This window comes from Siniperca chuatsi, linkage group LG13 (genome assembly GCF_020085105.1).
Source record: "Siniperca chuatsi isolate FFG_IHB_CAS linkage group LG13, ASM2008510v1, whole genome shotgun sequence".
Classification (NCBI taxonomy): Eukaryota; Metazoa; Chordata; class Actinopteri; order Centrarchiformes; family Sinipercidae; genus Siniperca; species Siniperca chuatsi.
The window spans coordinates 21,333,162-21,343,796 of record NC_058054.1 but is presented as its reverse complement, the minus strand read 5'-3'; the positions used below and the strand labels follow the sequence as shown (position 1 = coordinate 21,343,796).

The 10,635-nt window shown below is 41.6% G+C and overlaps 1 protein-coding gene across 1 annotated transcript; it reads right to left on the bottom strand.

The window, feature by feature from the left end:
- Nucleotides 1-5,092: 5,092 nt before the first annotated feature.
- On the bottom strand, nt 5,093-10,295 carry lg13h7orf26 (linkage group 13 C7orf26 homolog). The gene is made up of 8 exons (XM_044220939.1): nt 10,142-10,295; nt 9,378-9,578; nt 9,062-9,283; nt 8,657-8,822; nt 8,179-8,456; nt 7,816-8,053; nt 6,383-6,422; nt 5,093-5,536 (listed from the first exon to the last, which is right to left on the bottom strand). The coding sequence occupies exons 2-8, from the start codon at nt 9,570-9,572 to the stop codon at nt 5,311-5,313; spliced, it is 1,365 nt and encodes a 454-aa protein (XP_044076874.1). The 5' UTR covers nt 9,573-9,578; nt 10,142-10,295; the 3' UTR covers nt 5,093-5,310.
- Between the last annotated feature and the right edge of the window lie 340 nt (nt 10,296-10,635).

Below are 10,635 nucleotides of genomic sequence, written 5' to 3'. Positions count from 1 at the left end.
GTAAAAATATCATAACCACACCAGTATTTTAGTTTGGGAAGAAGCCTATATGGTTCATCTCCGTCATGCATTACCTTGAATGACCCCCAGTGTGTCACAGACAAATCGGCGACTTCCATCTGCTGCTCACCTTGAAATGAGAACAAACATAACACCAGTGTGCCCAGGACTGTTAACTTTTCAGACCCTGGGCCACAGGCCACAAAATAATGTTTTCTTTATGCTGCAGCTGTGAAAATATCTGCTCTAGGAAAGGAAAGGAAGTGCAAGCCTATTTAGTTTGGTCATCACTGTGCTGACTAAGTCAGATGCACAGATTTTTTTCCAGTTAAGTTGTCTGGGAACATTCTGGCTCCTTTTTCCTAATATACTGAAGTGCAGTATTATACAATTTAAGCGTAAAGTGCAAGGGTGCAAGCCTCAGCCCTCTGTTACTGAAGCCAACACTGGTAAATTATTTAGCGCAAAGACAGAGGTAGTTTGATTGGCCTTTACTTAACAGAAAAACACACAACTCCTATTCCAGCCGCTTAAAATGGAGACAGTATTGATAGTTTGGTTACTTTATCACCCAATGTTATGTTCATACAGACATGGTTGACAAATCAAGAGCCCTGTGATTGGGCCTTTGTGGTGGGCAGGAGGAAAGCAGTCGCCAGTGGTGGTAAATTATTAGTAAATCTTTGTAAACAAGTGCTTTTTTATTTTTTGATAACTGGTTTTGCAATCCCATTTATTTACCATTACTTTTAATTATTGAACCACAACAGCCTCAGTAAGGTTGTGTTACTGTCCCCATAATTGCTCTTTTGTGTGTCTTCAGTAATTACATGTTTATGCTTGGTGCCGGGCTGCTAACGTATATTTTGTGCAAACCAGTCATTGGGTGGTCTGAGCTCAGGTTTTTAATAATTTTCCCACAGAAAACATTTCCCACATTTTGGGTCACTCTCCATCATTGCTTTGAAATTTCAAGTGAAAAGAAAAAAAAGAAAAGAAAAATGAAAGAGGAGCCGATGCGACTTAGAAAACCTATATTTTCCAGGTTCAACAACAACCACCTTTAAGTCCGCTGGTTTTTAGAACATGCATGTTGATACCCAAGATTACACTTACAGAGCTACTGTATATCTTCTGCTAAACAAAACAGTGGACATTATGGGAATTTATTTCGGTCCTTTCTTACAAAGAGCGGTCTCAGAGTCAAGGATTTAGAGCTCTGAAAGTTCAACAGCATTTTTTTTACAGCAAGTCGTTGTAGTTTCGTGCAGTCGCAGGCCAAGAATGTAAAGTCACCATAGAGACTGTCGGCAGATTTAATTGTCTCTTTTTTGTGTGTTATCATTGCTTGACACTCTGATGGGGTCTGGATGGTGTCAAGTAACAAGTAATAATGCCCTTGCCTGTGTTATTTGGTTAAATTGTTAACTCTCCAGATATGTTGAAGGTGAACAGCACAGCACGGTAACAGAATTCCACAATATCTGTAGCTGCCACTCATGGCACTGTAACAATACTCCAACTGTGCAAGATGGAGGTAGGTCTGGACTTTCACTGGAAATGTCTGGATTTTTTTTTTAAATTTGCTAAGAAACACAGACCCAGGAGGCTGCAAGACCAAACCACTGTGCTGAAATGATTAAGAAACACCTCATGCAACATCTTAGTTCCCCTCTTACATGTGAAAACATCCTCTTTTGTAACTGAATATCATTAAGAGCAGAAGCAAGAAATGTATTTGTTTCTAAAACAGTTGAATAACCACTTGAATATCTCAACGATTATCAGATGGAGTTCCATGAAATTTTGTACAGACATTCACGGTCCTCAGAGGATGAATCCTACTGACTTTGATGATCGCCTGACTTTTCATCTGGCCACACGAGGTTTAAATTGTGGTTCAGAGTGAAGTACACTCAGTGTCCACTTTATTAGGTACAGCTGTACAATCTAATGCAGTCCAATACAACAGCCCCGCCATCTATCTTCACAAAGCTCATAATGTTCAGTTTTTGTTGACATTGTTTGGAATGTGTAAAATCAATTATATGTGAAGAGTTCATTTGAAAAAACAAATATCTCCGTTTGTATTTTTTTTCCTAAATCATGTTTTTTTTTATTGTGCACTCCAGGGAATATCAATCAAACTGGTGTCGGTTTATTCATTTTAAGAATGGAGTTTATCTGTTTTTGAAAATGAACTCTTCATGTGTATTCCCGAGGTCATGGTTACAGTTGGTGTTGTATTGGACATACATAATGTTGAGAGGTGTTTCAAATTTTTTGTCCTTCCCATTTATGTACATGAGGGAGTCAGAATATTAGAAACACCTCTAAATATAATGCAACCGTACAAGTTTTTAGTGAAATATCTTTACTTCAAGGTCTCTAGAGGATACATTCCAATGACTTGGGTGATCCCAGTACTTTTTTATCTAGCACCACCATCAGGTTAAATTTTCAGTGTGTCCAGCACTTTGGTTTATGGCCAAATACTTGCAAAACTAATGACATTCCCATCAGCCTCATCTGTACTTTGTGTTTAGTGCTAATTAGCAAATGTTAGCATGCTTACAGACTAAGATAGTGAACCTGGTAAATATTACCTGCTGAACTTCAGAGCATAGCCTTTCAGATATAGACATATATATATATACACTGTATATGTAGCAGGCTAAAACCAAGATGAGCTTAGCTATAAAGCTATTATATAATAACTGTACTGCTGCTAATAAATCCCACTCTGATCTCAGAGAAGCTTCTTGGAGGAGCTCAAGACTGTCTGAGAAAGAAATATCTTCCGTTTCCCATAACGCTGCTAAATCCCATTAAAACTGTTTTGTGTACTCTTCAAAAACAATTAACACCCAGCTCTATTTGTTTCCAAGGCAAAGTCAATTATGAGATCAGGCTTTGCAGGATGTAAAGTCAGTGGGGGTGATCCTTTCTTTGAGAAATGCAAACGGGCTGGTCTCACAGCAACCACAGCTGGACAAAACAAGCCTGTTAATGATACCTTTTGCTGTATACATGTTTACTTACAATATACTGTCAATCCCAAAAGCCAGGTGAAAGAGATTTGTTTTTATTCTTTGTCTTCCTCCAATGAAGGTTTGATGTCTTCTCATTTTGCAAATATTAATTTATACTTTCGAATGGCCAGGCTGTTTCCTGTTACTGTATTGATGACAGAGGAAGTGTAAATACTGTAGATCAACCACTGAACACCTGTGTTCTATTTATGCAAAATCACCATAAAGAGGGGAAGGAGTGAAAATCAGTTTTATACACTTCTCTCTTTCTGCCTTGTGTTAATTCAAGCATGAATCAGTTTTGAGGTTTCACACTTTCAAACAAGATTAAAACCTCATTGTGACATTCAAGTGATAAATGCCCAGAGCAGGTACTCATGGGCAAATGACTGACGTGGTTCAATTCATAGCGACTCAAAATTAAAAGTTCACCCATCTGGTTTATGGTTAGGTTGGAAAATGGAGTTCTTAGTGAATCAGATTTGGTGTTTGGCCTTGGGAGGTTTTTTTTTCCTACAGGAAACCCTGATTCTGCAGCTGCTGACACAGACAGTCCTACACAACCACAGCACACCTGCAAGGGAGAAGTGGACCAACTCAAACCAAGACATGTAACCGTGCACAGACAAAACCAGCTCTGACCAGCGTGTTCAGTGTTGGCAAGACTCATTTTTTCTAACTTAGGTTGAATTTGGTTATGTTGAATAATTGGGCAATCATTTACAAGGTGCAGTAGAAGACAAAATGAGGTATTGTGAGCTTTGTTCACACTTTTAAAGCCACGTATGATCATAAAACTTTCAGATATATTATATCATTTTTAAGAGATTTTGCCAGTATTGACTCCAATGTGTAGAATCTGGAAGCCTGACCCAGCCTGAGTCCACCAAACAGCTCTTGTATGATTTAGAGGACCAAACCTCATACACCCTCTTTCTTTTCGATCCCGCCTTTTTCACTCGAACATTATCTGTTGTCACCTTCTGCCAGCCTAACAGTAATGCATCACTTTCCCAGAAAAGATATTCTTATCTCTGTCCTGCCCATGAGCTCTGCAGGGGGAAGACCACAGACAGCACGATCTACAGTGCATGAACACAGTGAGATCAGCCTTCAGCAGTACCCACTGTACACAACTGTAAGAGACAATGTGAAGTGACTGCTGGCATCCAAGATGCTGCGACACAAAGACGCTCTCATGAAGTTGATCTGAGACTGAGTGATGTTTTGGCACAGTTGTTCCAGGATGCCTTAAAGAAATTACAGCTGCACCACTATGAGACATTTCTAGTAAGGATAAGGAAGTAGTGACTGCTAATTATGGCAACAATACTGAGAAGCAACACACAATCTCTCAGTAAGTTTATTTCCTTCTCAGCATACGAAGAGCAGGCATTAAAGTAGCAGTATGAGGAAGTAAGGTAAAAAACAGGGATGTACACACATCATGCATGTCCATTAGGATTCCCAAAACCAAACTACCATTACTAAATCTCCAATTCACGCCTGTCCTAAACCTTTGGTTAATGTACTCAAATGTTGAAGTAAAAGGTAGCCATCAGTGACGCTGTGCAGAGGCTACTATGAATGATGCAATTCTCATCCTGGATGAGGGCAGCAGGGGGTCCTGGGGAGGGCTGAACATCTTTTTTGGTGTGCTGCAGACCAACGATATGCTATCTGACTAATAACAGGGGCCAAGCTTATGCACACAGGGCTCGGCTCCAGTACACTGTGACGTAACGATAACGTAATGACTCAAATGGTTTGGGACAGAGTTGAACAGTTTACCTTTAGAGATTCCTGCCTTTTGTGCTCAGCATGAGTCGTGTAGCCTCTGGTGGCCTGTGTGCTTGCACTTACATGGGTCAAATCATGTTAGAGCCTTTTCTGTATCTCCCCTTGTGTGTGTATTCCATTTTAGTCTGATTAAAACAAGCAGTTTGGTTTATTCCACTAATCCCGATCCATCTGACATTTGAAAGCTGATGTACTGTTTTTGCAGCTGGGAGTAGGACAACAGTGACCACATGTGGTTGGTAAAAGAACAACACTAAGAGTGAGGTAAAAAAATATTTATTGGACAAACATGTTAGCCTCAGACTTTTAGCAAAAGCAAATTGGTTTATTAACATCATAATACATAACACATTACTCACACATACATATATTCATTCATTCATGCACGCCAACAAACAGACAACAACACTCCTTACCCAGAATCCACACACACAAACACGCAACTTCACATCGGCAAACAAGTCGGTTATTATTTCTTTTAGTGGCTGGGTCGGAAGGGGAATGGCATCCCTGTCATGAAAGGCTGAGCGGGGTACTGAGGGTGAGAGGAGGGATGGGTGGCAAGTTGTGTGTGTGGGGTGTGTGCAGGGTGTGTGGGGTGTGAGGCGATGGGGGAGTGTGCCGCGTGTGGGCTGAAGGCCAGTGGAGGGGTGTGGATGTTGTTGTAGTACATCACTGGGCCTGACAACACCAACTGGAGCAAACTGGAGATACAAATACACAAAGAAGCAAAGACACAAAGAGATGGCGAAGAGGAGAGGAAAGAGAAGAACATGTTAACATGGAACAAAAAACTCCAAATGTAAGTAATGTTTAGGCACATGTTGTACATCACAACAAAAACCTGAAGGTTGAGACACATCTACAATATGAAGGGTCCCCATCAAAACTACACTTAGATGAAATTAGAGATTATTTTGTCAGCGAGGGCTGCGCAGTTCTGGCTTAAATGGGAATTACAATTTGTCTGGATTTAAAAGTTTAATTTAATTTTAAACATTAAAATTAAAAATTTGAATTATTTACATTAAGAAAACATTTTGTGTGTGTGTGTGTGTGGAGTTAACCTGTGTGACACTCTTTGGCAGGGTGCTTAATATAATCATGTTGATGCTTCCAAAACTGATCCCACTCACTCAATACACAACAGGTTGAGGATAGCACTATTTTTTAAAGGAAAGGCCGCCTGAAATGGCATCAGAAATGAAGTGTATCTGTCTTAACCTTTATTAATTTACAGGAATTAAATCTGTATTCGAATTAACGTTACAGTGTTATCTGTTAAATTATCTGCTGAGTTTACTAGGCCTCAGTTTAGCACCATGCGCTGTCCACAGTGTGACCTTGCACATAATGTAGAGACAGGCGCAGAAGAGGTTTGCTTTTTCACAAGGGGGTATTGATTATTACCATAGACATTCTCTACATAGATAGATAACCCTGAAGCTGCTGCTGTGCATACTCCTGTACTATATAGTTCTAGCTGAAACCAAGTAACCAGTGGAAATCATTACAAGGTGATTAGGCAATGGACATTTAATGGTTCTTACTTGTTGTGTGGGAGGCGGGAACAGATGGCTCTCAGGTCCTCTGTAGAGACAAGGTAGCATGAAATAAGCACTCAAACATCACCACGTCATTATGAGACAATCCATATGACAAGCGACCTAACCAATTAATCAGTTACTTATTTAGTCATTGCTTAAAGCTCAAATCTGTAGCTTTTCATACATTGTTGCCCTCTGAAGGTCTACAGTAAAGAAGGCCTAAAAATTGAGCTACTGATAACCTATGACAACAACCTATGACAAGGGAGGGATTTTTTCCTAAAATATAAATCTAATTACTGTCCTCTATCTATTTTTCTTGCCTCTACTTCTGTACCACTTTTATCTTTCCATCCCCCCTTTTTACAGTCTTAGTGGGGAACTTTGTCTCATGGTGTGAGCAGAACCATCTGCAGCTCAATGTGACAAAGTCTAAGGAGCTGGTTGTGGATCTACGGAGGGCCAAGGCACCAGTGACCCCGGTTTCCATCCAGGGGGTCAGTGTGGACATTGTAGAGGACTACAAGTACCTGGGAGTACACTTAGACAATAAACTGGACTGGGCTAAGAACACTCAAGCTGTTTACAGGAAGGGACAGAGTCGCCTCTATTTTCTGAGGAGGCTGAGGTCCTTCAACATCTGCCGGACAATGCTGAAGATGTTTTATGAGTCTGTGGTGGCCAGTGCTATCCTGTATGCTGTTGCATGCTGGGGCAGCAGGCTGAGGGTAGCGGACGCCAACAGACTCAGCAAACCGATCCGTAAGGCCAGTGACATTGTGGGGGTAGAGCTGGACTCTGGCGGTGGTGTCAGAGAGGAGGATGCTGGCCAAACTACATGCCATCTTGGACAGTGTCTCCCACCCGCTCCATGACGTGCTGGTCAAGCAAAGGAGCACCTTCAGTGGAAGACTCATCCCCCCCAAAAAGCACCACAGAGCGCCACAGGAAGTCATTCCTGCCTGTGGCCATCAAACTCTTTAACTCCTCCCTCTAAGTGTTAGTCTGTATGACCCTAAGTCACTAAACTGGCATTGATCATTACATCTCTGCAATACTTGAATAACCGTGTATAACCGCAATATCCGTGTAATACTCATGTGCAATATTTAGTTGTTTTTTTTCCCTATTTATTATTCATACCTCCATTACTGCTGCTGCAATTCTACTTATTACTTATATTATTACATTGCATTTAAACCGTATTATCATCATCAACCGGTAAACCCACTTGGTACTTCACACTTATTTTATTTTATACTTATACCCACTTGGTACTTAATTTATTTTCTGTCCTGTTTTTTATAGTTTTTATAGTGTATTGTATTATATATTTTTTGCTAGTACTTTCTCCTGCGTGCTCTGACGTAAAGACGAGCTGCTGGAACAAAGAGTTTCCCTTCGGGGATCAATAAAGTATTTCTGATTCTGATTACCTCTCGAGCAGAGCAGAGCTCCATTGGCCATAGCCACCTGCAGGGCCTGTGCCAGCCTGTCCAGGGCCAGCTGGGACAGCGCGTGTGTGTCGGCAGATGACGTGTGCGTGTGTTTGTCGGCCTGGTCCAACAGCCTGGAGAGGTCTGAGGTCAGTGTGGCCAGGGACTCCATCTGGAGCAGCGCCAGGCGACCGAAAAGCCCCTTCTCATTTAGTATGTTTGGCAAAAGCATGAAGACCTAAATGTGGCAGGAGACGGAAAATGGCACAGCAAAATGGCTTATTATCTTCACTGTGTATGTTGGAGGTGTTTCGTATACTGCATATAAATGTATACTGTAAGCAAAAAAAACACACCACACACCTGTAGGACACTCAGATGGAGGGCAGAGAAAAGAGGCCCCACCTCTGGTTCCCTCTCAGAGGTGCCATTGGTTAACGCCAGCTTCTTATCTCTCCGGTAGGCCAGCGGTGCTTTGACGCACCAGCGCACCAACCCCCCTAATGGTGTTACATCTAGTGAGCTGATTGGCTGGCTGCCAGAGAGGGGCGTGTTCAGGAAGGTGATTAGGACTAGACGAGGGTCATCTTGGATCCACGATACAATCATCTGGAGGAGTTCTAAAGGAGGGGTGAGCTCCTCTAAAAACACACACACACACACACACACACACACACACAAAGACGTTGTTAAAATGACTAAAACGGATGCAAAACACTGCGAAAAACATTCCAGTTGACACAATGCATTACATCTGCCCAAATTCAACGGTCAAATCCAATTTTATGGAGGTCCCAGTTTTTAGATGTTTTTGCACTTTTGTGTTATCCCACCAAAGTACCTGAGGTGAGGTCATAGAGGGTGGTGACAGCAGTGATGAACTGGCAGCAGAAGCGTGGGCTGGCGCTGTGGATGTTCTGCAGGGTGGGCACCGAGCCTGGCACCATACTACAGTAGTCGTCTACTAGCACCTGAGCCAAGCGCACGCAGTACACACGGTGGCTTCTCTGCAGGACACAAACACAACCAGAGGCGTATGCTCAGAGCATCCATAGTACAGAAGCACATATCCACACATGGAGAGAAGCACTAAGGAGTTGAAATATTTCACACACAAAAGTACTTAATCTGGACTAGCCTCACACTCAAGGTCTAAAAGTCCAATTGAATAGACTTTGTGTTGAATAGAACACAAAACACACATTTTAATGCACATTTAAGTATGAAAGTGTGTTTGAATCCTCACCTGTAACCAGGTAGCAGCACATTCCAAGATAGGAACCCTGCCCACAGCGATTGCCATGGAGACCAGCTTGCCTAACAGTGCCATGCGACTTTCGTCTGCCTGGTTGCCTTGGAGACTGAAGAGGGCCGAGAACATAAGCTGGCGGACGGTATCCCGGCTCTGTTCCTGGAAACAGCTGCACATGATCTCCAACAGCTGGAGCTCCTGGAGAGCACTCATCCTCTGAAAGAAAAACATAGACAATTTATTGGCTGTCCACACTTGTGTGTTTATATACTGTATATTGGTGTACAAGCATTTCAGGGCCTTGCCTTACCCTGGCTGGGGTGTTTCTGTCCTTGGGTGCATGCAGAATGAACTCCTCCACCAGCTCCAGGGTTTTGGAGTCGACCTGAGGAGGCTGCCTCCCTGACTGCACCAGGTTACAGATGTAGATGTCCAGGTGATACAGCAGCTCTTTGGCTGCACTCAGCACATCGCGAGGCAGCAACGACTGACGAATGTCACCCATCACCACCTAACAGAGACCCATTCAAAATTTGACAAACTTAAAATCTTCATTACAAGTAAAATGTAATTAACGAGTTAACTATGATTTTCAAAATTCAAGGTACGCAACATGGGCATGATGTTGTAGACTTGACTTTACAAAATCTTGAAATAATTTGCCGGAGATGTGTCTTAAATATACTGCAGAGAAAAACTACAATAAACAAAATACATCTAGCTATAATCCAACATTGCACTGATCCTCAGCCTATGTTTACTTGTCGATTCACGAAAGAAGAAAAACGACTGTACAATGAACACCGACAGAAGAATACTAATTACAAAGACCAGTTTAAACGCTACGTTTCTGTATATCAGTGTTGCAAATTGTAGGTTCACAGCTGTACTCAAACTCAACACTTTTCAAGTGGACCAGCTCCACAGTCAGTCGGTCTCCTCCATCCTGCTACAGCTATGGTTAGCAAGGTTAGCTAAAAATACTGTTTTCTATCCCGCAACAAATCTCACGTGCGTTAGTTATCATCGGAACCGCCTTTTCAAGAAACCACGTATGTTCAGTTAAGCTCTTACCTCTGCAAAAAGCTCTTAATATACTTAATAAATTAAACGATGGTGAGACTAGTGAATGGTCTCAAAACGACGACGGAACCACTTCCTGCTGCTACGGAAGCCTGCATGGGATAAAACTGCTGCCAATGTGAATCAGTGCATGTGCTGTGTAGTAAACGTCAACCAAGACTATAATTCATTGTTAGCTATCAAGTATTTATGCATGGGGCACATCGAAATCCAAACACGGTGTGACTTAAAGTTACTGTAAGTTATATTACTCAACAAAGACAGAGAGAGAGTAAGGTTTTTTTTATTAAAAAATAATATTTTTTGTTATCTCACACAAAATGAAAAAAACGTTGTTATTTATTAGGCCTCTACATTTCCGTTGGAGATGTAAGTTATCCTATTTTAGCTAACCTAACGTTTTTCAAAATTTAAACAGACATTTTATTAATGCGCAATTACATAAAAGGAAAACTATTGTTCGTTTGTTTATTTATTCATAGGCT